This window comes from Dermacentor albipictus, chromosome 7 (assembly GCF_038994185.2).
Source record: "Dermacentor albipictus isolate Rhodes 1998 colony chromosome 7, USDA_Dalb.pri_finalv2, whole genome shotgun sequence".
NCBI classification, from domain to species: domain Eukaryota; kingdom Metazoa; phylum Arthropoda; class Arachnida; order Ixodida; family Ixodidae; genus Dermacentor; species Dermacentor albipictus.
This window is the reverse complement of record NC_091827.1, coordinates 15,248,459-15,276,232: the sequence shown is the minus strand read 5'-3', so window position 1 is coordinate 15,276,232 and position 27,774 is coordinate 15,248,459. Positions and strand designations below refer to the sequence as shown.

Here is a 27,774-nt window from a genome sequence, read left to right as displayed (position 1 = left end):
TCCAGTAAAAAAAAAAAAATGCATTTAATACTGTAACATCTGCAGTGATAACAGAAACTGGGGCTCTGCAACATTAAGAGTCTTCTCAATCATTTGAAAGGACAACAAGCACAAGAACATTCTTGCACAAGGCCAAAGAATACACACTTCAGTAATGTAATGTATGGCACAGGCTCAAAACAGAACTGAAGCTGTTACACTGCTGTCCCCAACTGGACGGGGCCACTGTGTTCAACACAAGATTGGCACGAAAAAAATGGCAGAACCTTGCAGGTCTCCGTTGCAAAACATGTACTGTCAGCCTAAGTCCAGACGCTTAGGCAGCTTCTTTACAGGGAAGGCCTACACACATTTAACTATAATATGCCATGTGACAATCTGTGTGAATAAAAAAAATTGAAATGACTGGAACGCGTCCTTACATTTCCAGGTTCGCCGGCATTTGCATTACAGTCATATCTCACTGTAAAGAAGTTACACCTCACACGAAAAAAGCTTTGTTATACCCAATACCCAATGTCGTTCACTGGCGTAATGAACGCAGCCCTGAATTTTGTTGTCAAAATTTGATTTTTTTTTGTACATTCCCACATAATGATCACACCGCGAACTTGCCGCAGTGACACAGCATGTTCCAAGTCTAGCTGATGGCGATCGTGCTTACCATCTGTTGAATGCTATGCAAACGACTCTTCAAGATTTATCAAGCGGACTGCACGCACCACCATACAGATTCTTAAGGAGATACCCCATGTCATTCCCTCCATCACTTCTTGCACTTCGTGAAAAATAAATCTACAACCAAACTTGCCTTGGCCTTATTATTTGTTGGCTTTATATTGGTTGTGGTCAACAACAATAAAAAAAAAAAGAAGGTGCCTTTCGATTCCTCTCATCTGCATTCTAGAGCACACAACAAACTGCGAATGGCAGGGACAGTAGCCACATTTACACCGATGTGGCAGAAGTGTACCCTATTCATATGCCGGCGCTTATAACACAGCTGAGATAGTCACTCACTCTTAGCGGAAGCATGCCGTATTAGGATTGTAGTGAAGACGAATACCACAGTTCTTGCAGCATGTCCGCCATGTGTTTGTCAGTGGCAGCTGAGCGCACCCATTTCTGATCCTGTCCCCTCAAAGTGGACATGGCTATGTTATTGCTGTGTATCTGCTGATATTAACAACATTCTTCATTATTGATACGGAGGAAACTGTTTCAATATGCGTAATGTACTCACAAGGAAAAAAAAATGCGTTTGGCTTGCTACATCAGGCACCATTTTTGTTCTGATGTCCCACACTGTTACAGCGGCAACCACCTGTTGGTTGACCTGTTGTCATCCCGCAGCAAGTGCGTTCTGACGCGTTCCCATGGACACCACATTTTTGCATTTTGCAAGGCGGTGGTGTGCTCTGTGGTTGTTTGTTTCGGTGCCATTTCCCCATGGGGTGGTATGCGAGTTTTATGGCCGCGTTTAAGCTTAAGGCTGTTGACTATGCACTGGAGCATGGCAATCGTGCTGCCGGAAGGCATCTAGCGTTGATGACAGTTTAGGTTCAGACTCGCAATAAAGTGAGGGGCAATTATTGAATGATAAAAATAGAAGGGCAATGTACAATTCCATGTAGTGCCTACGTAATGTGTGCACTTATTACAAAGGTAAGCCTTACCCAGCTTTTATTTTTGGTTATGTTCATGATAGCTATCATAAGAATTCTGACCCGCAGACTTGTTTGCATTTTCAGTGCTCAAAATTATTTTAGTAGAAAATTTACCCCGTGTAATGATCGCACCCCTAAATTTGCATAAATATTTTTAAAAAAAGAAAGTGCAATCATTATGCGAGCAAATACTATAGTACTCATTATAAGCACATATATGTTACACGCTGATAATGGCAATAAACATTTTACATTAATTGCTTCATTATATCCAATAATTCATTATATTTATGCTTTTTATATTGAGGCTCGATATACAGCGATGCCATGCAGGCTCCAAAACGTGCATTCAGAAACGCACTTTGCTTAGAAACTGGCTACAGAGACCCTGAATGTCACATTCCGATGACCATTATGCTTAACAGGTGCTCCAATGTTTTTCTTTCTGCAATTCAAGTTTTAATATATGCGGACGGTAGCTTAATATCACAGAAATTGCACTGACAGTTGCAGTTCTCTCACTTCCCCCACAGAGAAACTCCACCTTGCATCGCGTTTTCCGCACCTAACGGCACTAAAATCACGTTTTCACTGGCGCAGCAGCCACATGCAGGGCAGACTGACTACCAAGTGATTCCCGTCTCTCAAGCCCAGCTGTTTGGTCTCGTGACGGATGGAAAGGAGCTGCTCGGCTCCATGCCCATTCATCCTTGAACACCTGCAACAAAAAAAAAAAAAAACTTGTTAATTCAAACTCCAGGGGGACCGAAAATTTACTCGAATAAAACGGAGTTCCAACAAGGAGAGGGACTTAAATACAAAGCCTGAATAATTGTGCGATGCAGCATACAAAACCAAACTGTTACTGGGCTCGCATTGAAAAACTAATATCGTTCCTCCATCAGCGCACAACGGCATGTGCGAGAGGAAGTGTAGGTTCCATATACAGTCAAGAACGGTAAGATCTCGCCTCATACGTCGCTTGCTGCGAGTGCAAGGGAAACGTGTAAGAGTGAGTTAAAAACGATGGTGGCATGACGCATGAGTGACATCCTCCCGCATATGATCGAGTGTGGTAATGGTGATCAAGCAGGTGCTAGGAGAACGGGAGGGGGGTACACTAACGCGATCGAGCACATGCTAGGAGGGCATAGGTGAGGGTGCTTGATAACGTGATCAAGTGCACACTGGACGCTCCTTCATGCACCTTTCAAGCTGGATGGGAATGGAGGGCATGCAGAGCGGCTCCGATTCGGTCTCTGGCTGCCCTGGAGTCTTTCTCGTCATTTTCAAGGGCACACAACATCACGGTAGCTAGCGACACATTGAATCTTCCTTAGCCTTTGCCTCAGGTTTGTCCAAAAAGCGCTCTATGGGAACAATAAATTTTATTTAACATAACTGCTGCATGATTTTTGGAGTTCGAATTCGCTGGAGTTTTCCACCATTCAAATACATAATACATTGTCGAGACCACTAGAGTGGTTCCAATGATCTGACAATTCAAATTAGGACATTTTGAATTATCGGGATTTCAATGTACTATAAGGAAAACACTGAGAACGCTTGCTATTTGACTACAAAGAAAACAATACGGGGATCCCAGGGAATTGATTTGAAGAGAGACAATGAAGCCGGAGAAGGCATAAGGGAAGGCAATTTTTATGACTAAAGAAGTACAACCTAGACACAGACCCAAAAAGGCACACGCAAACATGCAGACATGTATTAGGATAGGAATGAATGCTTTGTGGAGTTCTAGCACTATGCATGACGTTGTATTAGCCACATACATTCAGCGCTGCGTGGTTGCCATCTATGATCACAAATGTAGTGACCATGGATTCATCTGCAGTGGTGGTGGCAATCAAGCCACCATAACGCACCATAGAAATGTTGCCGAATTCCTGGGCAACACTTATCACCAGTACATTTCTGCAAACCATCAGTAGCATGGTATATTTTCAGACGTGGTACTGTATTTACTCGAATCTACGCCGGCCCCAATTCTAGCCGACCGTCAAAAGTCTGAAGCAAAAAAAAAAGGAGAAAAACTTGCCTCTAATGAAGGCTAAGCAAAATAGCGAAGACAGCATTTGCAAAATGAAATCAGCATTTATTGAATAATGAACATGCCGAGCTCACTCAATGTCATCATCGCTGCTAGCCTCGTTGCTATATTCCTTATCGGTGTCATTTTCGAACAGTGCACTATATTCAAACAGTAAACGGCACCCCCATTGTGGCACACGCTAAATGCATCTCCAAGGTATGTACCAAGTTTGACATTTTCAAATTCCCAGAGCTTTCCAGGTTTTCCCCGAGTGCCTTTGCAAAATTCCCTAAGTGACACAGAGCTTTGTTTTATGTCAAGACGGGCTGACACCATGTCACTCAATGCTAGTAAGCATGTTAAAAACTATTTTTTAAAAATGACTTAATCCAGTTTGAATAATAAGGAGTAGTATTTATTTTATTCAGCACGAAAACAGAAGTAGAAATAGTAAACCCATTACAAATTGAGTAAAACATTCTTGAATATGAATAAAAATGAGATGATTTCAGAAGAAAATATCTTCGAATATGAGCTATATCTACCAACTGATAGCAAGCTCATTGGTACAAGACCCAAACTTCGTCACAAGTGAGATTCTCTCTCAAAAGCTGGTAAGTCAACCTCAACTGTCCTTACATACTCTCAGCCCCCGCACCATGCCACAGTGCTGCGTTTCACTGCTTTAATTCAACAGTTTATTTTGGTTTGGATGAGGGACACCTGCATCTCGGCGTTAGCCAACACTTGGTTTTTTGAGCTCAAGCTCCTTCAAAGAAGCGGCGGCACGCTTCCTTTCCTGTTCATTCCTGAATGTGCAAGTCCTTTCTGTTCTCGTCCTCCTTCCGCCGCACATTCACCCCACAGACCAGTTGAGGCATCCTCTTGGTCAGTTGTACAGTCAATGTACTATTTTTTGGACTCCCTAAGGGCCGCGAATACGTCCAAAAAATTGGCCAGTTAGAAAAAAATGAATGCATGTTTTTTTGCTGCACCTAAGGGCTCAAATCACCACAGGCACATCCGAAAAATCTTAAAGCCTGCCAGTACACTTATTAGGCATAATCCTGCTCCTACTATGACAGGAGATGGCGCTAGTGGGCCCCAATGCTTCCGTCCCCCTAATCTAGAGCTCTACTGACTTTTCTAGATGGCGCTAGCTATGCACCATATTTATCAACTTCAATTGAAAACTGGCACATTTTTAAAAAAACCTTGAATCTGAGCCAACCCTAGAGCTTGGTATATGATTATTTGAAGAAGAACTATCAACCTAGAGTTGAATAAATACGGTATATTTTCACAATGATCTCATCTTCCCCAGCAATGTTCATGAAGGTGCTGTGTTGACATTTATGTCCAAACTGCTTTCACTTTATGTTCTCAATGCACACGCTGCAGGTATTCTTTGTATTATGGCAGGTGCACAAAGACAGCATGAACTCTCACTCTTCTTGTGCTTCTGGGCTGCTGCTGAAGTGCATTCACAACAATGCAGTTTACTGGTAAGGCAAGGAGGTGATGAAGTAATATCTGGTTAATTTAACACTGGTTAATTTTGACATCGAACAATTAACCTTCATATTCAGAAATACGCGTTAATATGAAGCCTATGCATGGCTTGATCTAGATGACACACCATGTGAACACGCCAAAGACAACGCAATGAACCTCTTGAGCACACTGTCCGCTATTGAAGGAATCTAGCCAGAAACAAGTGCACAAGTGCATGGGCTTCTATGGGTGCACACAGAATACAGGAGCTATCTGTTAGAACAAGGAGTTCCATGGAATGGAGAGGCTTCCACGACTGACAGCAAACAAAGAAGGGACATGTGTACTGCGGCACTACATGGAGTACCAACCTGGACAGTCAGGTCTGGCACCAGGCCTGAGAGGCGATCCACAATGTGCGCCAAGACCAGCTGCTCATTAGCATCCCTCCGGACACGAACATGAACCGAGCCAGCCTGCAAGCAGAGAAAGATGCCACACCGCGACGTCAATCTCAAGGAAGTAACTCAATGCCCAGAGCACTATGCAGAAGCCCCAATAGAAGGGCAAACAATTTGTTGGAAAGCTATCAAGACAGTGTTCACCTGCTTTCAAGCCTCAAGGAACATCACCGGATTTAAACAAAGTGCCAAGAATATGCCAAGAGGTCCCCCAGATATGCATACAATAATGGGCACAGACTCACAGCCACAGAATAAATAGCCACACATTAGCAATCAAGTCATTACAGAAGGCTTGACACAGAAAAAGAAGATAAGTAGGGAAGAAAAAGAAAACAGCCCTAGCAGATATATACAACATTGCGGGGTCACTGATCGAAGACCAGTAAAGCTACCATGCTTATTCCCGAAAAAGACAAACCTGCGACCATGACACACAGTGCCATCTAAACACCACTTAGTTTACGAAATTATTTCGAGGTCCGACATGCCAGGCTGTTCGCCATGCTGCCATGTGACAGCCAAAAGCCTTAAGGAATCACTGGCCTCCGTATACAATGTCAGCACACAATGAACTGCAGCATGTGGGCATAGTATGCTAGCACAGTTGAGCCTTGTTTTAACGAAGCCACATTCACCATAAAATACATTTGTTATATCCAATATTCCTTATATGCATGCGCCCATTACATGCTGGTACTGGTTAGAAACACTTCAGATTTACTCAGTCGATATTGCTACGGCACAATATGTGCGATCACGAAAGGCCAGCAGTGTGAAGACGACGACGATGATTAGATGCTAGCGCGGGCTGTTGCCTCTTGGCCTAGCGCAGCGTATTTTCCTTGTAAATATATTTGTACATAGCTTTTCGTCTGCGTCATCCTACGTAACATATCTGGTGGAGGTGGACGTTCCCTGTACCTCGTCACGGAGCTTCGCAGTGGACGGTACGTCGAGCCTTCCTTCGTGGCTCCCGGCGACGACAACCCGACTCCGCCGGCTCCGACACCTGCTGCCCCTTCGACGACCTACATCACTCTCCCCACTACCCGTGATCCTGGCGTATTCTCGGGCCACGATGGGGAAGACGTCGATGACTGGATCAGCCTCTATGAACACGTCAGCCGCAATAACCGGTGGGACCCTACTATTATGCTCGCCAACGTAGTCTTTTACCTCGGTGGCACACCTCGAGTTTGGTATCGCACGCACGAAGATGAGCTCACCAGTTGGGATTCACTTAAGACACAGCTTCGAGACTTGTTCGGCAACCCCTACGGTCAAAAACTTGCCGCGCAGAAGGCGCTTTCCGGCAGTGTGCAGACGTCAACAGAGCCCTATGTCACGTACATTCAGGACGTCTTGGCTCTGTGCCGCAAAGTTGACACCCACATGACTGAGTCAGACAAGGTTTCCCACATCCTCAAAGGCATTGCCGATGACGCCTTCAACTTGCTCGTTTGCAACAACGTAGCCACGGTGGATGCTGTTATAAAAGAGTGCCGCCGCCTGGAACTCGCCAAAAGCCGACGTATTGACCAGCAGTTTGCCCGTCTGCCCAACACCCCAGCGACATCTTCCTGTGCCGACGCTCCTCGTCCAAACAACACTGCCGATGTTACCAGGATCGTCCGGCGTGAGATCGAGGCCGCCTATCCGGCTGCCTTCGACTCCAGTCCCACCAACACATCTGCAGTCACGGTCTCACTGATCCAGGCAGTTGTCCGCCAGGAGTTTGAAAACATGGGTCTTCACACCATCTGCTCGGCCCATCGCCCTGATACCCGCCCGGCCCATCGCCCTGATACCCGCCCGGCTTCTTCGATTTCGCCCCGTCCCGCATCTTCTTACCCACCACGTTTCCGCAACCCATCTGAGTGGCGCACTGCTGACGACAAGCCTATTTGTTTCCACTGCCATCGAATCGGGCACATTTCTCGGCACTGTCGTAGTCGCTGGAGTTCCCCGATCCGGTCTACTTATACTGCCTACGCTCACCCCTCAAGTGGCCCTTCTCGTCCCTATGTCCCTATGCCGCACGCTCCGATAATGCCGCCACTGATTCTCCTGCAACGAACCGCCCCTATTCTCGTTCGCCTTCGCCCCAACGACGACAATCTCGCTCTCCCCAGCCCCGTCGCTCCTATTCGCCGACTCCCTTCGGGCGCCGCTCCCAGCCGGAAAACTAGACGATGCAGCGCCTCGAGGTGACGCTGCATTGCTCCCTACGCCGCCAAATCCTCTACTGACTTTGCCCACTCATCTGAACCTTCTTGACGTGCATGTCGACGGTGTTTCCGTGTCTGCTCTCATAGACACTGGGGCGCATTTGTCCGTAATGAGCGCTGACCTTCGTAACCGGCTCAAGAAAATCATCACGCCCGCCACGACGCCTGTTGTCCGTGTCGCCGATGGCGGAACAGCCCCCGTAATTGGTATGTGTACCGCCCGCGTCTCCTTCGCCGATCGCTCAACAATCGTGCTATTCACAGTCATCGCCCACTGTCCCCACGACATCATCCTCGGCTTAGACTTCCTCTCCGCACATTCTGCTCTCATCGATTGTTCCGCCAGTACTCTCCGCCTTGACCTGCCTGTTCTGGATCCTACTGAACCACACTCCAGTCGCCTCAGTTCCGCCGACTTCGTTCGCTTGCCACCTTCGGCAATGACCTACGTTGACCTAGTGTCATCCCCACCAGTCCCCGACGGTCACTACATCGCGGCTCCTATGCAAGACGTCCTCCTTACACACGGGATCACAGTACCCCATACAGTTTTATCTATTACGGCGAATTGCGTCTGCCTGCCAGTGGTCAACTTTGGCTTGACGACACAAGTGCTGCCACGTGGGATGTCTTTGGCCCAGCTTTGTTCGTTCGAGGATCACTCAGTAGCATCCATTGCAGTAGACGACACTTCATCCGATACTTCTCTACCATCGCAGTCGACAAATTGTTCCATCGCTGACTTACGGAAAATGATTGCCCCCGACTTGCCCTCCGAGCACGCTCGTGAACTCTACCGCGTTCTGTTTTCCTACCACGATATTTTTGACTTTAACGATCGTCCTTTAGCCCAAACTACAGCTGTCAAACATCGCATTAATACCGGTGATGCCCCTCCTATTCATCGCCGCCCGTATCGAGTGTCACCAGCTGAGCGTCAAGTTATTCACGCAGAAGTTCGCAAAATGCTTGCCAAGAACATTATTGAACCGTCATGTAGTCCTTGGGCGTCACCGGTTGTGCTGGTAAAAAAGAAGGATGGCTCATGGCGCTTTTGCGTGGATTATCGGCACCTTAACAGGGTTACCAAAAAGGACGTGTACCCCCTACCTCGGATTGATGACGCCCTTGACTGCCTCTACGGTGCTCGCTATTTCTCCTCTATTGACCTTCGCTCCGGCTATTGGCAGATTGCCGTGGACGATCTCGACCGCGAGAAGACTGCCTTTGTGACACCCGACGGTCTTTATCAATTCAAGGTGATGCCGTTCGGCCTATGTAACGCTCCTGCCACTTTTGAACGCATGATGGACTCCCTTCTTCACGGTTTCAAATGGTCCACGTGCTTGTGCTACTTGGACGACGTTATCGTATTCTCCCCAACGTTCGCTACGCACCTCGAGCGCCTCTCAGCAGTCCTGGACGTTTTTCGGCGAGCCGGTCTGCAACTCAACGCATCGAAGTGCCAATTCGGCCGTCGCCAGATTACCGTCCTTGGACATCTCGTTGACGCGAACGGAGTGCAACCGGACCCAGGCAAGATCCATGCTGTTACGCACTTCCCTGTTCCGACGTGTGTCAAGGATGTGCGCAGCTTCATCGGCCTTTGTTCGTACTTCCGCCGTTTCGTGAGGAATTTCGCCGCCATAGCACGACCACTAACCGACCTTTTGAAAAAAGACTCTCCTTTCCAGTGGGGCGATAACGAGGCCTCTGCATTCTCTCATCTAATCGACATTCTCACAACGCCTCCCGTTCTGGCCCATTTCGATCCTTCTGCGCCTACCGAAGTCCGTACTGATGCCAGCGGTCACGGTATTGGAGCAGTACTAGCACAACGCCAGCGTGGCCACGACCGTGTTATCGCTTACGCCAGCAGGGTCCTCTCACCCGCGGAGCGCAACTATTCCATCACTGAGCGTGAGTGTCTGGCCCTAGTTTGGGCGGTTGCGAAATTCCGCCCATACTTATATGGCCGATCCTTTTCCGTTGTCACAGACCATCACGCGCTTTGTTGGTTATGCTCATTGAAAGACCCTTCAGGAAGACTTGGTCGCTGGGCCTTACGCCTCCAAGAATATTCGTTCTCTGTCACCTACAAATCTGGCCGACTACACAAGGACGCTGACTGCCTGTCTCGCTACCCGGTAGACGAGCCTGACGACGCCGACAGTAGTACCGCCGACGGCATTTTCTCTGTGTCTGCCTTCGCTAACATCGCCGATGAGCAGTACCGAGACCTATCGCTGCGAGTACTCATCGAGCGTCTGCGCTCTACACCTACCGACGCATCCGTTCGCCGATATGTCCTCCAGGGCGGCATTCTGTACCGAAGGAGCTTCCTCCCTGATGGCCCTGATCTTCTTCTTGTCGTGCCAAAACATCTACGACAGGCTGTGCTCTTTGAGATGCATGACGCACCCACTGCAGGACATCTCGGGGTAACCCGCACGTACGACCGCGTCCGCCGCCGCTTCTATTGGCCTGGTCTCGCTCGCTCCGTTCGACGCTATGTTGCTGCCTGTGATCCCTGCCAGCGTCGGAAGACACCTCAGGTGCTACCTGCCGGTCATCTCCAGCCGATCACCGTCCCTGTGGAACCGTTCTTTCGTGTTGGATTAGACCTGCTCGGTCCCTTTCCCACGTCATCCTCTGGGAACAAATGGGTAGCCGTCGCGACTGATTACGCCACCCGATACGCCATCACTCGGGCTCTCCCTACCAGCTGCGCCACTGACGTCGCGTACTTTCTCTTGCGTGACATTATCTTGCTTCATGGCGCCCCGCGACAGCTGCTTACTGACCGTGGTCGAAACTTCCTCTCGAAAGTTATCGCTGACATTGTGCGTTCCTGCTCCATTCAACACAAACTGACTACTTCATACCATCCTCAAACCAATGGCCTGACAGAGCGGTTAAACCGTACTCTTACCGATATGCTGGCCAAGTACGTTTCCAAGGACCACCATGACTGGGACATTGCCCTTCCTTACGTAACATTTGCGTACAATTCTTCCCGGCACGACACCGCCGGATTTTCTCCCTTTTATCTCCTGTACGGTCGCGAACCTACCTTGCCCCTAGACACGGCACTTCCTCCTGCTGCGGTCTCAACAAGCGAGTATGCACGCGACGCCATCGCCCTCGCCGACCATGCACGCCAGCTTGCCCGTGCTCGACTTACGGCCTCACAGACCACTCAGCAGTGTCAGTACAACGCCCGCCACCGTGACGTACAGTTTTCACCTGGTGCGCTCGTGCTCCTGTGGTCGCCCTCTCGTCACGTCGGACTTTCAGAGAAACTTCTTTCGCGATACACAGGGCCCTACCGCGTGCTGCGCCAGGTGACGCCTGTGACTTACGAAATTGCTCCTGTGGGCTCAACCTCGTCCTCTCCTGTGGCATCTAGTGATGTCGTACACGTCAGTAGGCTCAAGGCCTACTACACTGCTTCCGAGTCCGATCTTTAGTCGCTCCGGGACGGCGCTTTTGCAGCCGGGGGTAGTGCTACGGCACAATATGTGCGATCACGAAAGGCCAGCAGTGTGAAGACGACGACGGCGATTAGATGCTAGCGCGGGCTGTTGCCTCTTGGCCTAGCGCAGCGTATTTTCCTTGTAAATATATTTGTACATAGCTTTTCGTCTGCGTCATCCTACGTAACAATATATTGAGGTTCCACTGAACATGCAAAGAATGACAGACTGTGCTGTCTAGCCTCTATGTGTCACAAATCAAGTGATAGCGCTTAACAACGATTTTCAAGAAGAATGCAGCAAAATGAGATGCTCGGTTTTTATTGACAACTACGTCAAAACAAATAAAGTCAAGGAAAGAATCAGGGCACTCGACTGTTTTGCCTTAATTAAATGTAAAAATTATAAATAATGGTTAAATTTTGCAATAGGAGCTTGATATCAGGGTGTCAAACTGAACAACAACCGAAAACTACACCTGAACCAGAATTCAAGCCGGAATTGAACCCAAATCCGTACCAATATTCGTAGAATGTGCCTGAATGCAAACTAAACCTGAAATGAAAAAATATAATGGTGACCGGTTTGACACGAAGGAAGGAAGGAAGGAAAAAGTGGAGAAGGAAAGGTATGGAGGTTAACCAGTATCGCTTAACTGGTTTGCTACCCTACACATGGGAGAGGGATGGGGGAGATTAAAGATGGGGAAGGGGGAGAGGGAGAGAGAGCACATATCGCAGCACACACACATCGTCCGTTGGAGTCCATCATTCTGGCATGGTACGCGACGTCACTCTCACAGCCGCTTGTCCAATCCCGTCTCTTTCAAAAACCGAAGTAGTCCCTTTGTCGCCTTCACCTGCGATATCTTCTGTCGGCGGCATGTGAAAATCGTGTCGAGCGACAATGGTCTACTGTCAAGGCGCGCTAGAACAGATGCCAGGGACTGTCGCTGAACGTTATAGTCAGGACAGTCGCACAGAACATGTTCCAGCGTCTCCTCGCAAAGACAGGCATTACAGAGATCGTTGTCGGCCATTCCAATGCGGAAGGAGTAAGATTTGGTGAAAGCCACCCCCAGCCATAAGCGATAAAGCAGAGTCGCCTCTCTTCGACGCAGTCCAGTTGGCATATAGAGATGCATCAAAGAGGGCAGGTGGTATTGACGGTTGCTCTGGGTGGTCTGGCTGTTTGGTGTGCACCATAGAGATAGTGTGATCTCATGTGCAAGCACTCGAAGTCTGCTAGCTGCGTCGGATCGTGAAAGCGGTATGGCCTCTTCTTGTGCGTCTTCAAGAGCTGCCCGAGCGGCATTATCGGCGTCTTCATTTCCAGTGACGCCGCAGTGACTGGGCAGCCACTGAAACGTCACATGGTGTCCTTTCTCCTGTGATGTATGGAGTAGGCATCTAATATCGAATACGAGCTGTTCGAATGGCCCGCGATGCAGAGCTGATAGTACAGATTGTAGGGCTGCCTTTGAATCGCTGAAGATTGACCATTGCCGAGGTGGCTCCCGATTGACGACACGAAGTGCAGCGCGAAGAGCAGCTAGTTCAGCAGATGTCGATGTTGTTGGGTGGTCAGTCCTAAAGCTGATGGTAATAGCTTTTGCTGGGACAACCACAGCACCGGACGAACACTGGATGTTTGTGGAACACTGGATGTTTGACACGAAATGGTCATGAAAAAGTGTATAGGGTGCAAACAGGTTGTTAATACATAAGCAATTACTTTTCATTTGGTGCGCCCCACGAGAACATCACCATGATTCACAAGTTGAATTATGTTTGAGAATGGGGATCAACGATAGGCGCATGCTGGTAACTACATGGCTACCTCAGCAGGGAAGCTTGCATTTACAGTCAAACCTCAATACAACGAAGTTGTACTTGCCGTGAAAAACTTTGCTAAATCGCGAGTTTTGTTAATTCAAGGTTTTAAGTTTCAGCATTAAAAACAGCTTCAAAAAGTCTCAGAGCATTCTCGGCGGTTATTATCTTATTAGTAAGCACTTATAAACAAATTGCAAGAAGGTCAGACCATTATAGCGCAGTTATGAGTGCCAGTGTGTATGGAGCAGATCGCACCGAAAGCAATGCATCGACGTGGATCAAGGCATCCAAGATCTGTGTGTGTTGCATTGCACGGCACCATAAATCTTGGATGCCATAGCTTACCACCCTTAGTGCCCACAGTCGCGCCCACAAATTGAAAAGCAAAGTGCAAAAAGACACGAATTGGTCCTGAGCAAAAAAAAACAAACAAACAAACAAACAAAAACAGAAAAGTCACAGTTTTGTCAGAAAGGCAGAGCACTGATGGTGATTGCAATGACACTGCACAAAGTAAGAACCCTAGTTTTATCGGTGTCACGCATGCTTAGGCAAACATTAACAGATTTCACTCGATGACCACAAACTAGCAGTTGCAATGCGCGATTAACCGCCAACAATTCGACCAACAATGCAACCACCAACACTAGGACATGCGGGAACAACAAAGTGCGTATGAAGGCACTATCCATTCCAGCTTGCCGTGAAGAGATTACCTCCAAGATCGATATGGCGCACGGCCGGTGCACAGATGCATATTCCTGCCCTGCGGTCACTAATGAATGCTGTCACCTTCTCAGTGCACGGTAACACCGGCTCTAAATGGCACAGAAAATGTGCATTTGTTACTTGCCACGTTTCAATGCATGTTTGGCACCTCAAAGCAGAGTACAATGCGTTTTGATCGCTGGAAATCTTTTCCCTGGCACAATACACATTATTTGGACTTTTTCGTCAGCACTTAGCGCCAAGACTCTGCACCCCACACAGTTGCATAACAAATATTGTCAGTGTTAAGCACAAACTGTCCTTGCTCATGGTTCAGAAGCATCAATGTTTTCATTTGCTTTTAATTAAGCCAAGGAGCAGAAAACCGAGCAGAATGTCACTTGCTGGCTTCTTTCTTTGCTAAACAGTACAAGTTTGGATATATTTGACAACCAGTAGTGCTAAAAAGATGAGAATGAAGAAAAGAGGATCACAGCATAAGCAGTGACTCTTCAACTAAAAGTTTATTCGAAAGCAACACAAATATATAAACAATCAGCAACCTGGCTACAACAAAAAGCTGTGCACGCGCAGCACAAACCAGCCAGATGCTACAGAAGTAATTTCATGTAGAATAAACATACGTGTAAAAAAAAAACAGAAAACAAACAAAGAACAGATTGAAAGTAAAAAAACAAACAGAAACCTTTATATTAGGGCGGAATACAATTTAACATGGAAACTTATCTTTTAAGAACCGCAATTATTTCTTAGTAAGGGCAATAGACGGCTTGCTAACACACTGTACCTCTTCATCACCAATATATAAGGCTTCCATTACCTTCCTTCTGCACTGGTTCTTGTGATGAAATAATATACAATCGACTTCCATTAATTAGACTATGACAGGTACGTCAAAACTGATCGAATTATCCTGCAGGCCGAATTAAACAAGATGCAGAAATAAACATCAGAATACACACGTGATTCATAGGCAATATTTGCCCTAATCTAACACCCCGGAATCGAATGCATGCCCACTTGCTATGTGCCGTAGTATAAAAAAATAAAGTAGGAATGACATTAAGGCTCCTAGACAAAGTCGAATTCTAATACGCACCCGATTTTTAGCAAAAAAACATTTGTTGCACAAATGTGCCGGTTTCGTAAAGTCAGTTTCGCCACACGATGAAAAGTCAGCTCCACTGCATTAAATTCGTGCTATGTGGTAAAGCATACGACCATTGCAAAAGCGATTTACGTTTTTTCTTTTTTTTTTTGTGCCCAATTGCCCGATTTCTCCAGTCGTTTCCTCTGTTCTTAAAGCACTAAGCTGTGTCATTCAGGCCATAGCACTGTCCAGTCCCACTCAAAAGCATCATTGCTTTGGCGGGATGATGAAATATTTGATTTGTATACCTTATGGTCTAATAAAGAAAGAAAGAAAGAATTAGGAATATTTTTGTGCTCGAACACCCCTACAAATTTTCATTGCTCTGGCTGTACTCAGTATGGATGATAATAAAAGCAAACACAGGGAAGGGAGAGGACACATCAAGCCACTGTACCATTCTGTTGCAATGACACTGCCTAAAATGACCATCCTTATGTGTATGGCTGTTGTAGCTGTTACACGTAAGAAACATTGATTTAGGGCTTTCAGGTTCAGAAAATTCATTTTTTCCCTCCTGAGAAAGCCTGGGCATTCACTACGGAGACAAGTCAATAGCAATCGGCAGCATTTCGTTATAGGGTAGGATAAGGTTTACTGTGCTGAGCCTGTTCGCAAACTGTCAAAAATGTTTATCAACCATAAGTGAACCAGAAAGAAATTGGAGCACACTAAATCCGAACCAAAACACCATATTTTTATAGTTTGACATCCTGCTTTACATTTTTAATAAAGAAAAGCAAAAATGGAAGTGGAAGAAAAGACAACTTGCCATCACACAAAAGTTGTGGGTTCAGCTCCCACCAGCATAGTTTCTAATCATGTATCAGTTAAAACGTTCCAAAGGCATCGTAAGTATGTTTGCATGCTTAGAAAACAAAGATACCTTGAACAACTATGTAGGGTCAGACTCAAACTGAATTGTGATTGGGCAATTGCCAATCCACAAAATATATCGCCTTTTAAATATTCACAAACCTTTACAAGCCTTCAAGACGATGTGCAAGAAGATTGTGTTTGTAAAATGAGGTTTCAGCTACTAACCAGTGTGCCAAAGGCAAGTGTCCAGAACAGCTCGTGTCGAAATTCCAGCACACCATCCAACGTAGACGCCTCCCGAAGACATTTATCCAGCTGGCCTAACAGGTGCCGTGGAGTTGTCTGCACATACAGAGAATCACTGTTTGCAGTAATAACGCAAAACATAACCTGTCATCAAGGCTTCCACTTGGCAGAGCCTTAACCTCTAAGTACGCTACGATCACTTTAAGTGGGCCACAACTCTTGGTCTTCAAACGAAGACTGCAGTATGTTGTAAACATGGTAAGAGAAGAAATCAGTACGAAAGCACTGCAAATGCTCTGCCACTGAACACTTTTGCACTGTTTAGAAAAAACCTGCAGCATGCAGAATGACAATCTACACAGCATACTGCACACAGACCTCCAGCACTGACCAGCTATTATCAAATGATGATTCACTATGGTACAGTAAAGGCAGGGTAGATTACCAATTAATAGCAACCAGTACTACAGTCAACGATAAGTTTTCCGGTCGACTTCGCAGCACCACCACATACGCCAACAGAGTTAATGTATATGAACGCCTGAAATTTCAGACGCAAAAAATATTCACCGTCCGATTTAGTGGACTTTTTGCCACGACAGCAGGTCCGAAACAGCATTAATCAAAGCCACCAGCGCTGCCAGTTTTATTGCCTCGCCATCTCAAACAAGCGCTCTCGCATGCGGATCCGTTGGCAGATGTAGCCTCCTAAACAGCAACGCTAGGCCTCGCTACTTCGATGTTTGCTAACACTCGTCTTCCTGTTCGGTGCCGTGTTTTTCATTAAAACAATTCACCACTGTTAACAATGGCGCCGACTCCGCCTTTGTAATACTCGCCAATAGCTTCGAAACTCGAAAAGCATGCCGCATTTCCAAAGGTCAACATCGCCTCTTATACAGAACTGCTACGCAGTGAAGCATATCAAGTGTGGGCAGGAGCAATTGTCACGGGATACGGTTTGTATCCCTTAGTAACACACGCATGCAGCAGCCGTCTAACAGTACGAGAACCAATGTGCTTAATAGGCGCACTGGCAGGCCTTCAGAGGCATTTCAGATGTGCCCGTGGCAATTTCAGCCCTTGGGGGCCATAAAAGGCATGCATCCGATTTTCCAGGCGTTCTCACGGTCTCTAGAGGGCCTGAAAAATCGGACGTTACTAACTGTCTACACACCACCTCTACACCCTGACATTCACCGACAAGAGCAACTGGCTAGATCTTAGCTTTACAGAAAGACTGCGACTAGACAAACATGAAGCAAACAGTTAGGCTTCAACACGCATCAGAAACTCCATCAATAACACATGAAAGCACACACATTTCAATACATTTGATCACACTTCCCAACATCCCCAGCAGCATAGTAGTCACAAGATTTTTCTTACATGCAGCACACTATTTGTCATTTCTCTTAAACTTTTCACAGAGCTAAGAGCGGCTAATTCTGCCAAACAATCCCAACAAAAAAAATTCTAGCAGCTGCCTTTGCATTAAGACAACACTCTTAAACCATGACCTTTAGTTCACAATTTAACTCAAAAGACCAAGCAGGCAGTAGGAGACTCTCGGCTGCTTACCTGAAGCAGAACACAGGCACAGTGGATGCTCACGGGTAGCATTGTAGCGCAGCACATGATGGCAAGAAGAACGGCCGTCACAGTGTCAGCATGCGGCCAGCCACTGCATCGCAACAACCAACATTCAATAGCCCTTTGAAAATGCTTGATTTAAAACTTTTGATCAAGCAACTAGAATGCACTGATTGCATGGTCACCATTTTCCTAAAGAATAATGGAAACGTGACCAGGCATATACAGCGAGACAGAAGTCATTTGCTAACATGCCAATTTCTAAACAAAGGGTGAAAAAAGCATAGGCACCTGCAATCGTATAGTTTCCTTGTATGATAATATCTACACATAAAAGTGAGAAGGTACCAAACGAAATCATCTAAACACATGACAGAGATGAAAACATTCACATACATTAAAATAAGCACTGTTTTCTGAACATAATGCAAGCAGTGAAAGGCTCTTACAGCTGGAGCAAGTGCAAATGCATGGAAATAGAATTATCAGGTTGATTTCCAAGAATTTCGGTGACCATTTAAGAGCACTGAACACCCACATAGCTATTGTAAAGTCATATTATTCCTCCAAAACCAAAACTAGCAGGCAAAGGACCTCAGCCACACGTCCAACAATGGTTCATTGCTCTTCTCCCAGTCTACGGTATATGCATATCATGCAATGTGCTAAGCGGTACTGTACCTGTTCTATGTCTCTCCATATTTAAAAAAGTTCCCTTATGTCTCACAATGACACAGAGAGGGCACCTCCACACATCAGTATTAAACAACATACAACATGCACAAACAAACAAGGACCTTACGTAAAAGGCCCTAATTGATGCTGAAAGTAGGACTCAATACAAAAATATGTATATGAAGCACGCAGAACCAGTGGGGAGCAAGGCTGACAAAGAGGTGCAGACAAAGATAAACATCCTAAAAACCAGATTCAGAAAAGCTTACTCTTCAGACACAACTAGCAACAACATGCTCATGCACATAGGACCTAATCTCGCTACCATTTGTGTACCAAGTTTGGGTAAGTTTGGGTGCCAAATTAATCAGCACACCATAGTTATCCCTGTCTGAAAAAGAATAATAAATTCTTCATGTGATTTATATTGCACATTACATCTTTGCTTGAAAAGGAAAAGGGCAAGGCAACGTCCGGACAGCAGGCAATAGCTCATGCCATTACGGTAGTTAGCCAACAGACGGTAAAGGTGCCAATTAGCACCCAAGGAAGCTGCCTACTTACTAGGAAAGCAGCAGCGTATGGCAGAGCAGGAGAAGACATGCCTCAGCCCACCCCAGGAGAAGGATGGGATTCAGGCGGGGCAGTAACAGTCCAGAGAGCCCCGGTACCACACTGCACACGCTGCACACAGTAACAAGGAGCAAAGTAGCAGTTACAAGACTTTTTCTCCAGAAGGAAGCTGGTAGGGCAACAATATAATGGCCCCTCACAAGGTTTGGGCATTGCAGACAGACAAGTCTCACATGTAGATTTTGCTCCAAAAAAAAAACCTGCACTTCCGCTTCCTGGTTGAGCAGCGCCATCTGGCGTCCGCCCTGGTAATTCCACCCGCTGCCGCTGCTTATTTTCGTACCACTGCGGAAGGTAGTTTCCCTTCTCTAAAGTTGGTTCTTTATTCTATGAGAGCGTTGTGGCGTCATGCAAGCAACGACTCACGTCATGCCGAAGCTCGGATAAAAAGACGCCAGGTGCTCAGCATAGGAGAAAAATTAGGCATCGCTTGTGCAATCGAATGTGACACAAAGAAGTCGGCGCTGGCACGTGACATGGATCTACAGTTGACTACAGGAACAAGAACAAGAAGACTACAGTGTGGCATTTGGAATGCAAAGAAGTTGCTCGGCAGCGCTGCTGCGACCGCAAAGAGATGTCAGCTACGAGGTTTGACTTTTCGCCATCGTTGCCTCTGTTGTTGCTGAAGTGTCGCCTAGCAACAATGATGAGAACGACACAGAAAGCAACAGCACAGGCTATTCAGGCCTGACAGTGACAGAAGCTGCACATTAAGTCAGTCTATAAATGCAATCATCACGACGGGAACAGCACCTCGCAATGAAAGAGGCGCATCGAGACTTCTGCAATGCTACCGCGCCCGTGCATGGGGAATATGCAACGCCAACGAGGAATCTGCCATGTGAGTGCTTGCCAAGAAGAGGGAGCTGGCTGAAAAGGTGGCTCACAGCTTCATTAAGTTTGAGGCCGCTGTCGTCGCTGCTAGACCGCCGGGGCATCATACGAAAATAACACTTTTGTCGCGCGAAGTGAATAAATACAGCATGTTTTTTGCCCTTTCATCACACTCTCACTGAGCTCCATTTTTGACAGGAAAGTGGGCGATCTCATGCTATTTCAGCTAAGCAGTACTACCGTTTAGTACGCACTTTTTCCGAGCTCCAGCCAACTGCAGTTTAACGAGGTTTCACTCTATACGAGGATATATGTATTCGGTGGCTAAGTTCAGGCTAAGTGAATTGCACACATATAGGTGGATAAACGGCAGTTCAAGAGCTTGTCCCTATGAAAATCAGGGAATTTTACGCTTTTGTGTGAGCCAGGCTTTATGGTGGACAATATTTTGCAGAACGCAGTTCGACCTTCCGATCCCTCATCACAGCCTCACCTGTGACTAATGTCGGTCAGATGCTCCTGGAGCCAACTGGAACTGGACGTCTGCAGGACACTGGCCAGCGATGGCTGCTGTACGCTCAGGTGTACCAGCAAGTGCCAGCACAGACCCAGCACCACACCTGGGAGCAGACGACCACTGACAACAGGAGACAATGCATGACCATCCTTGCAATGATGAAAGATTTTCCAAGGAATAAAGTCCTTATTTGGTCTCTACAAACCCTGGATAAATTTTACAATGTGCGTAATTTTTGCTACATGTATGAGTTACTGCACTGCGTTCATGCTCTAGTACTGTAATATTACTGTAAGCCCTCCTCAGTAGTTTCTTGTATATAGAAAGACAAAAAAGGAGGAAGGACAACAAGAGCCGCAGGCATTGTAACTGTCATCCACTTTCCAGTGGAGATCTGAACTGTTGATGTGGGTAAGCATAAGAAAATACGAAGAAGAAAGTAAAACAGACATTATAAAGATAATAGGAGTTATTTATGTGGTAGTACACAGGGACATAACTAAAGATACAAGAAAAGTAAACAGGAACAAATGATCATGCAGACAACCCGGTCCTTGCCATGAAATACAAACGCATACATTCACTGTCCCCTCCATAGAGCCAGAGTGGTATAATAAATAAATAAATAAATAAATAAATAAATAAACAAACAAACAAACAAACAAACAAACACTGTTGCCTTGTCAACAAGAAAGGCATTAGAAGGAAGACATCAGCTTTGTCCTGACACATCTTTCCCACTCGGGGGCAACAGCTCCATTAGTAATTATTGCGGTTAAGCCTCTATTTGCATACTAAATTATTGGGGAATAAGTGACCTGTAAGACACCTAGATTAGGTATCTTTCAGTGAAAGGCTAATCAGTGGGATTACGTTCCAAATATAGATTGCCGTAGGTATTTGAGAGCTAATAAAGTGTTTCCCCTAAGAGTGAACTCTGTAGACCTGTTGTATGCATGCTGTGAGGCTGGAAAGGATGGGGGCAGGAGAGGCAATGACATTGTTTGGATCATAAAGTTGACAACCTCTCACATACTCATGAGAGCAGGTTTTGCTGAGCAGGAACTGCCCCAGTTTAACTGCAATCCATTAACTGATAGAACAATCAAATAGTTGCATGCAGTAATAACCAGTTAACTGGATGCCACTCATACCCAGTCAGCCTATCATAATGCTTTCTGCCATGGCAACAAATAGTTGTGCAAATAAAAACCTGCGGTAACTGCACAAAGGTCTGTAAGAAAAATGTTCAGCGTCCCTCCTCACCTGTGAACAGCAACTGGCCCCAGCAGCCTCTCCAAGCTGAAAAACATACGGCAGTCATATTTCAGCTACCTGTGTAATAAACCAATCTAGCTCAAGTTAACAGTTATAAATGTCAAATAGTACTCATATTTTCATATTAAGTATGGTGGGCTGTTTTGTAGTACACAGTACCTATATCATTTCCATTTTGTTCATTGCCAATGTTAAGGGATTGTGTATGCATGTACTAATATGACTTATACCCGCGCCACACGGGTACAGAAAATGGTATTCATTAGTTAAGGCCTTAAGTTCCCAAATGACATTTTTTTTGGCGGCGCTGCCACACGTCTAAATTTAGTGGCGTTTGACCCAATGATATCGATGACAGCGTCTTCTGAAGTGAGCAATGTTAGGGTATGAATTAAAATATACCTACGCATTTACAAGTATAAACTGTCGTAATAACCAGTGAAATGTAAAACTAAGCGTACTATGGAACGGTTAGCTTGAGTTTCTTGCTGTATTTTAGAATCGACTATAGCAACTGTGGCCAATGTATGTCAAATCCGAATCCCAGAAAAAAAAAATGGTGCCTGCCGCAGCGAGACCATCGCAGCGCCGACCTGAGGAAGTTCGTCTTATCACGCGGAGCCCGTAAACAGAAATACCGCACGTGAATGGCTTGCGCACGACAAAGGTTACCGTGCTACAAATACAACCCATCCATAAGTTACTTTCGTCTGCTTCACAGGTTGCCAACCTTTCCCGCAGCTTCGCTAGCTGCAACAATCCTAGCATTCTCAAAGATTATTTAGCATAAATCAAAAGGTTTCTTCTCATAAAAGTGCCGATTGCACTTCAAAGTTATGTATAAATGGTCTCTTACAGGTTTAAATGTTTCAAATACTTCACTTACACTGAGAAATGCATACTCTCGACCGCTCTCGACGCCGTGGCTTGCGAAGCTACGGCGTCGAGAGTACGCATTTTTCAGTCGAATGAATTTGATTTGCTCGTGTGGCACCACGCAAAATGACATTAAACAATAAGGCATTAGGAAGTTAATGCCATTTTCTGTGCCCGTGTGGCACGGGTATTACTTTTGTCATTTAGGAAGAGTTCACTGCAAAACAATAATTGTGCTGTTCTTTTAATCGAGGTGTATTTGATCTTTTAAATCTTTTTTTTTTTGTATTTGCACACTGCCACAAAGAGGTTCACAAGGCCCTTAAAACTGCAATCAGCAGCTTTTCTCAGAAATCTCCCCTTCGCCTTTAGAACATTCCTGGTGGAATAAAACAGTGTCCCTTTAATGCGCCCTCATGTCAGGGTTACCAGTTGTGAGCTCCGTATGCTGATGCAAACTCTCTGAACAGATAACTCGGAATGCAACTTGCAGGCACATTCTAGCAGTTATGATGTACAGCACAAAAAGTTACTAGTCGCAAACTTATGTCAAAATTTGGTTGCACGGTGCTTACCTTTCCTTCAACACTAAAAACGAACCAAGTTGCGACAATATTGTGCTGGCCAAGATGGCTAAGACTTCCCATCTTCTGTACCTGGATTGAAAGAAGAAAGTGTGTCACACATTCTCTAAACAGCAAGAAAAAATGTCCTAAAACAATGTGAACTCAACCAAAATAGATTATGATAACTTGGGACTCATGCTAATGCTTTGCTTGGTCACATATTCAATGAAGGGTTCACTCGTCCTTAATTTTTGCACCGCGAGATTTTGACCTCTACCAACTGCCAGTTTGACCTTTACCAATTACTAAATGTGTGTTCGAACACAAGCAATTGAGGACAGCTTCACCATTTTTGATTATGCCACAGCCACTTCTAGCCTGTCCAATAACTTTGGTGGTGTAAATGACACCGTTCTCACCAACAAATATGCCAGTCGTGACAAGTAAAATGTGCGTGCACCCGTTTTTTTACTGTATTTTGCAATAGAAGTTCACAGAAACTATGAATAAAGCACTCAGCAAGCATCCACTTTTATTGTGCTTCCTGTTTCTTAGTGACATCTCTACGCATTATTACTGTAATACATACTTTTTTTTCTGAGAATATACCAAAGTCTACCTTCTAGTCTACGTTCGTGGCCGCATTATTTACATGTAAATAAGGTAAACAAATAAATAAGAAGGGAAAATATCAAACACTATGCAAGCGATAGATAACTATAACACATGTCAAAAGGTTGCGCTGCTTTCCAACTAGTTTGCAGACGGGAAGACAGGGATGCTAATTAGCAGCAATGACTTCTTGAACAAGGCTCATCAAACACAAAGGGAATCGGCTTCACACCACGTAAACAAATACATATTTCAATGGCAAGACTTACCCAAAGCTGTAGGTTGGTCCCGGCTTTTGCTGAGACACCCACATGCCCAACAAGCAATTCCCTAAACTATAGAGAGTGGAGAAAAACAAATATTCCTTCAGAGAACTGCTACTGTTGCAAACATTCACATGCAGAATATGCAGCCAACACAGTAGGCAAAATGTTCAACACTTGCCATGAGCACTAAGTTGCATCTCAATGAGAGCAGCTGACAAAAATTATTACATCAATTTGCTTCTAGTTTATTCAAGTTTTAACTCTGTAGGCAGCTGAGCCCAACTGAATGCACCCTACAAATGCACCCTTGCTACCTTGTGAAGAATGGGGTTATAAGTGGTGATCAAATCAGTTGGTAGTCAGTGCTTGTTCTGTCAATGTGTGTTTCTTGCTCAGTTTATTTTTAGTGTTTTTTTTTTTCATATTCAATGTTCCAGCATGTCTGACCAACTGGCTCAAGCTAGAGTTCTACTACAGACAAGCACCTGTCTGCAACAAGCCCATTTTAGTGGGTACAATTTTAAATTGTGGGAAAATCGGGCGGCCCCTTCGTTCATGTAATTTTTTCGACATACAGAGGGTGCTGAGCTTCCCTGTGAAATCGCACATGCAGCACGGACGAGGAGCCAATAAGAATGCTTACAGTCAGGCACATCACTGAGGTCAGAGGGGAGATTGCAAACATGAGAAACATTTCAGGAGAACAGCTTCTAGATTGATTTACTTTGCTTTCACCAACACAGGGCGCCAAGAATAATTCAGTTTTTCCCTATGTGCTCACAAATGTGAAAATCGCAGCCACCACAATCAGTGCATGTGAAACTGCACTGTGACATTCTCATTTATGGAAATTGCATTGTGAAATTGTGTGTGAAAGACATGAGTCCTAATGGTTGGCTACATCTTGCTTTCGTGCTGCATCTCTGGTTATCATGGATTATTAACTACCCCGTCCCTAAGCCTTGCTTCATTTCCAAGCTAAAGGACTGATGCTGTTCTGTAAAGCAAGAAATACCATACACTGCTACCAAAATTATTTTGGCAATTTTCATGCACACATAATTACTCCTTTCAGGATGGCAAGGGCTATTAGACAATATCACCACGTAATGCTCACCAGAGCAGGTCAAAGAGTGTCAGCTGGGTAAAAGCACCAAGAGCTGCAGCAAAAGATGCAGAATTAGGCTCTAATGCATAGGAAAATTGAAAAATTAAGAGAAACAAATTTTTAAGCACAGAGAAGCGCTATAATCAATACATCTCACCTAAACTCCCAGACGACCGGCTCCAGTACGACAGAACGGAGCTACACATAATGTTTCCTAGCATCAGCCACACGACCTTCTTTGCCTACACGGAAGACACATTGCATATTTCAGTGCATTTTATTTGCCAGAGCTCTGGGTTAGGGTGCAGGTAGTGTGCACAAAAACAAGGCACATAACTAATTACATGCACCATCAGCACAGAAAGGAACATGAAAGGAAAACCAACACACAATTCTGCCACTGATGCCATAGAGAGAACCTAGCTGGGCCACAGCCCTTGCATATCTCTGTATGTTTCCTGCTAACATGCCATTTTCATCAATGAGTTTGTAGGCATGAAACCACGCAAGTAGTGTCGTTGAGTTGTCATTACTACTAACGGCATAGCAGTGGTAGGTACTATCACTGAGGCAATTATATTCTGCAGGAAGGAATTAGTTATGAGTTCAAGTGGCAGTGGAACATGCTGCACAGTGTAATTTGAAGATTTTATTCCTAAAACAAGTCAAGGCTGGAATCACCTTCTGGTCTTTATCCCCGATCACGACGCATTCAAGTCTTTCTGCACATATCTGCTGCTTTGTCAGTCTTGTTTATTTTGTGTATTTTCGCTCCTCTCTTTGGCAACTAGCTGTACGGCCACGAGAGTAAGTAAATAAAATTAAATATAGAAGTGCTGTAAGATTGATTAAATTAAATTAATTAAATTGCGTGGCTCTCCCTCCCAAAACCACGAAAGGCACGCCGTAGCGGGACACTCCGTGTTAATTTTGAACAGCTGGCGTTCTTTAACGTGTGCACCCAAAAATCTAAGTACACAAGCGTATCTGCATTTCGCCCCCACCAAAATGCGGCCGCCGCAGCCGGGACCGAACAAGTGCAACATTTGTGACGAGCACTTATATCGCGTCATGCGTTCACGCAAGCGTTTGACAACACGCCGCAAAACTTACTGAAGGTTCCTTCATGACAGGCTGTAATTCAGTCAGGAGGGTGCCAACCAAGCCGAGAGCGGGCTTCCTGAAGGGTTGGAACAGGCCCTGAAAAAAAAATGTGGGCGCCTTGAGTAAATACTGACCGAAGACATGCTCACTCACGTACGATCTATACCTTTATATATTTACTACAGCAGTGAATGGCAGCAGCGCAAGTATAGTCTCCACGTATCCACTAGTTTCATTTTTGGTCTTGTGGCGGCTGCGAGTTCTAGGACGCTCGAGCAGTCAAATCTAGATTCCCGCGACACTTGACTAGGCACGCGCAATCGCCGGCACGCTTCATCATCACGCGCAGGTTTCATCTAGTTTCAACTTACCGTAGGGTGCTCATCCTTGGAGTTCATCGGCGCAACACGTTGCCTCAGATCCGGCAGCTCGTTCTGCATTGTGATGCACAAGCGCAGGTGTCGGCAAAGTTTCGAGCGGCTCACGGCGTTTTCATTTTTGCGGCGCTGCCAAGCCAATTGCACGAGAACGAAAACAAGCGTAGGTTCTCAGTCACCATAGAGTTTCATCACTTTCTCTATGGTTTCATACTCTATGTCAGACACAGAACGAACGTAACGGTCCCCTTGCGGTGTTGTGGCACAGAACACCTTCGATTTCACTGCACTAGGTTGCGAATCGAGGTGGGATGGAGCAGCACAGGACACCGTTATCAGTCCTCGCAGAGCGCTCCCCTCGCACATTGACTTGCACCGCGCTCTGATCATTTTACGTCCTGGGACTCCTCAGCGTCTGCAAGTCTGCCCTAGTTATTTTAATCTAAAATCAAACTATAGAGTGCAAAGTTACCGCAAACAAATGTTACCGTTGGGCCATCTAGCCACAAGGATGTCCCAACCGCTTTTACCGTCATCGTAACTACGTAACTACCATGACGCGTTACATGTAGCCATATTAATGAGGACCGTTCCTTCGATCGTGTCGCAAAATGAAATTCGGGAGTCGCAACACCTGTCGTACCAGTGTGATCTGATTGGCACTACTGGCTAGGTGCGCATATTACGCGCCCCCAACAGTGACCCTATCCGAACAATCGCAAGGAAGGTCGTCGAGGTAGCAAGAGGCGGCGCACGGTCGCACCTTGCGTGTGGTAGGTTCCCGGCAGTTGTGGCGTACAAGGGAACGAAGCGGCTCACGCCGCTGCGAGCGTTATACGAACCTTTAACTTAGAGTTGTATATGGTACTAAAGCATATATAATAGTAACTCTAACCGCCGCAGCGACGTAACAACTTGCGTGCCCCTGCAAGATGACGGAAATGGAGGCGTACTGCAGTTACGCCATAACACGCGGGCGAGCTCGCAAGGAAAGCAGTGTTCCTGACAACACGGCGGAGGAGCTGCCGCCCATACTAACAGGTTACCCAGGATGCAAATGGCAGCTGTGCCGACCATCGGACAATTTCTGTGGGACTGCCCAAAGCTAAAAGTATGCAGTGCTCCGACGAAAGCATCGTTGCTAGTAGCCAGCTTCGAGGATTGCTACGGA

At 45.8% G+C, this 27,774-nt stretch overlaps 1 protein-coding gene across 2 annotated transcripts; it reads right to left on the bottom strand.

Annotated features, from left to right (window-relative positions):
* LOC135914383 (zinc transporter 6-like) lies at positions 1 to 27,269 on the bottom strand. 2 transcript variants are annotated; one of them, XM_065447198.2, is made up of 13 exons: positions 26,598 to 27,269; positions 26,236 to 26,322; positions 25,280 to 25,364; positions 25,132 to 25,174; positions 24,018 to 24,083; positions 23,146 to 23,226; positions 21,683 to 21,718; positions 20,393 to 20,536; positions 18,994 to 19,113; positions 17,743 to 17,845; positions 16,141 to 16,257; positions 5,586 to 5,690; positions 1 to 2,385 (listed from the first exon to the last, which is right to left on the bottom strand). In XM_065447198.2, the coding sequence occupies exons 1-13, from the start codon at positions 26,664 to 26,666 to the stop codon at positions 2,248 to 2,250; spliced, it is 1,194 nt and encodes a 397-aa protein (XP_065303270.2). In that variant the 5' UTR covers positions 26,667 to 27,269; the 3' UTR covers positions 1 to 2,247. The 2 variants fall into 2 exon arrangements, with proteins under 2 accessions (XP_065303270.2, XP_065303271.2); XM_065447199.2 differs by lacking the exon at positions 26,598 to 27,269 and adding an exon at positions 26,393 to 26,543.
* Between the last annotated feature and the right edge of the window lie 505 nt (positions 27,270 to 27,774).

Bases quoted from the DNA above. Each gene is read 5' to 3' on its own strand.
- LOC135914383 (XM_065447198.2), bottom strand. From the start codon at position 26,666: ATGCAGAACGAGCTGCCGGATCTGAGGCAACGTGTTGCGCCGATGAAC. The intron at 25,365-26,235 runs GTAAGTTTTGCG...TCTTCCGTGTAG, and splicing joins CTGTCATGAAGGAACCTTCA to GCAAAGAAGGTCGTGTGGCT. The intron at 17,846-18,993 runs GTAAGTAGGCAG...GTTGCGATGCAG, and splicing joins CATACGCTGCTGCTTTCCTA to TGGCTGGCCGCATGCTGACA.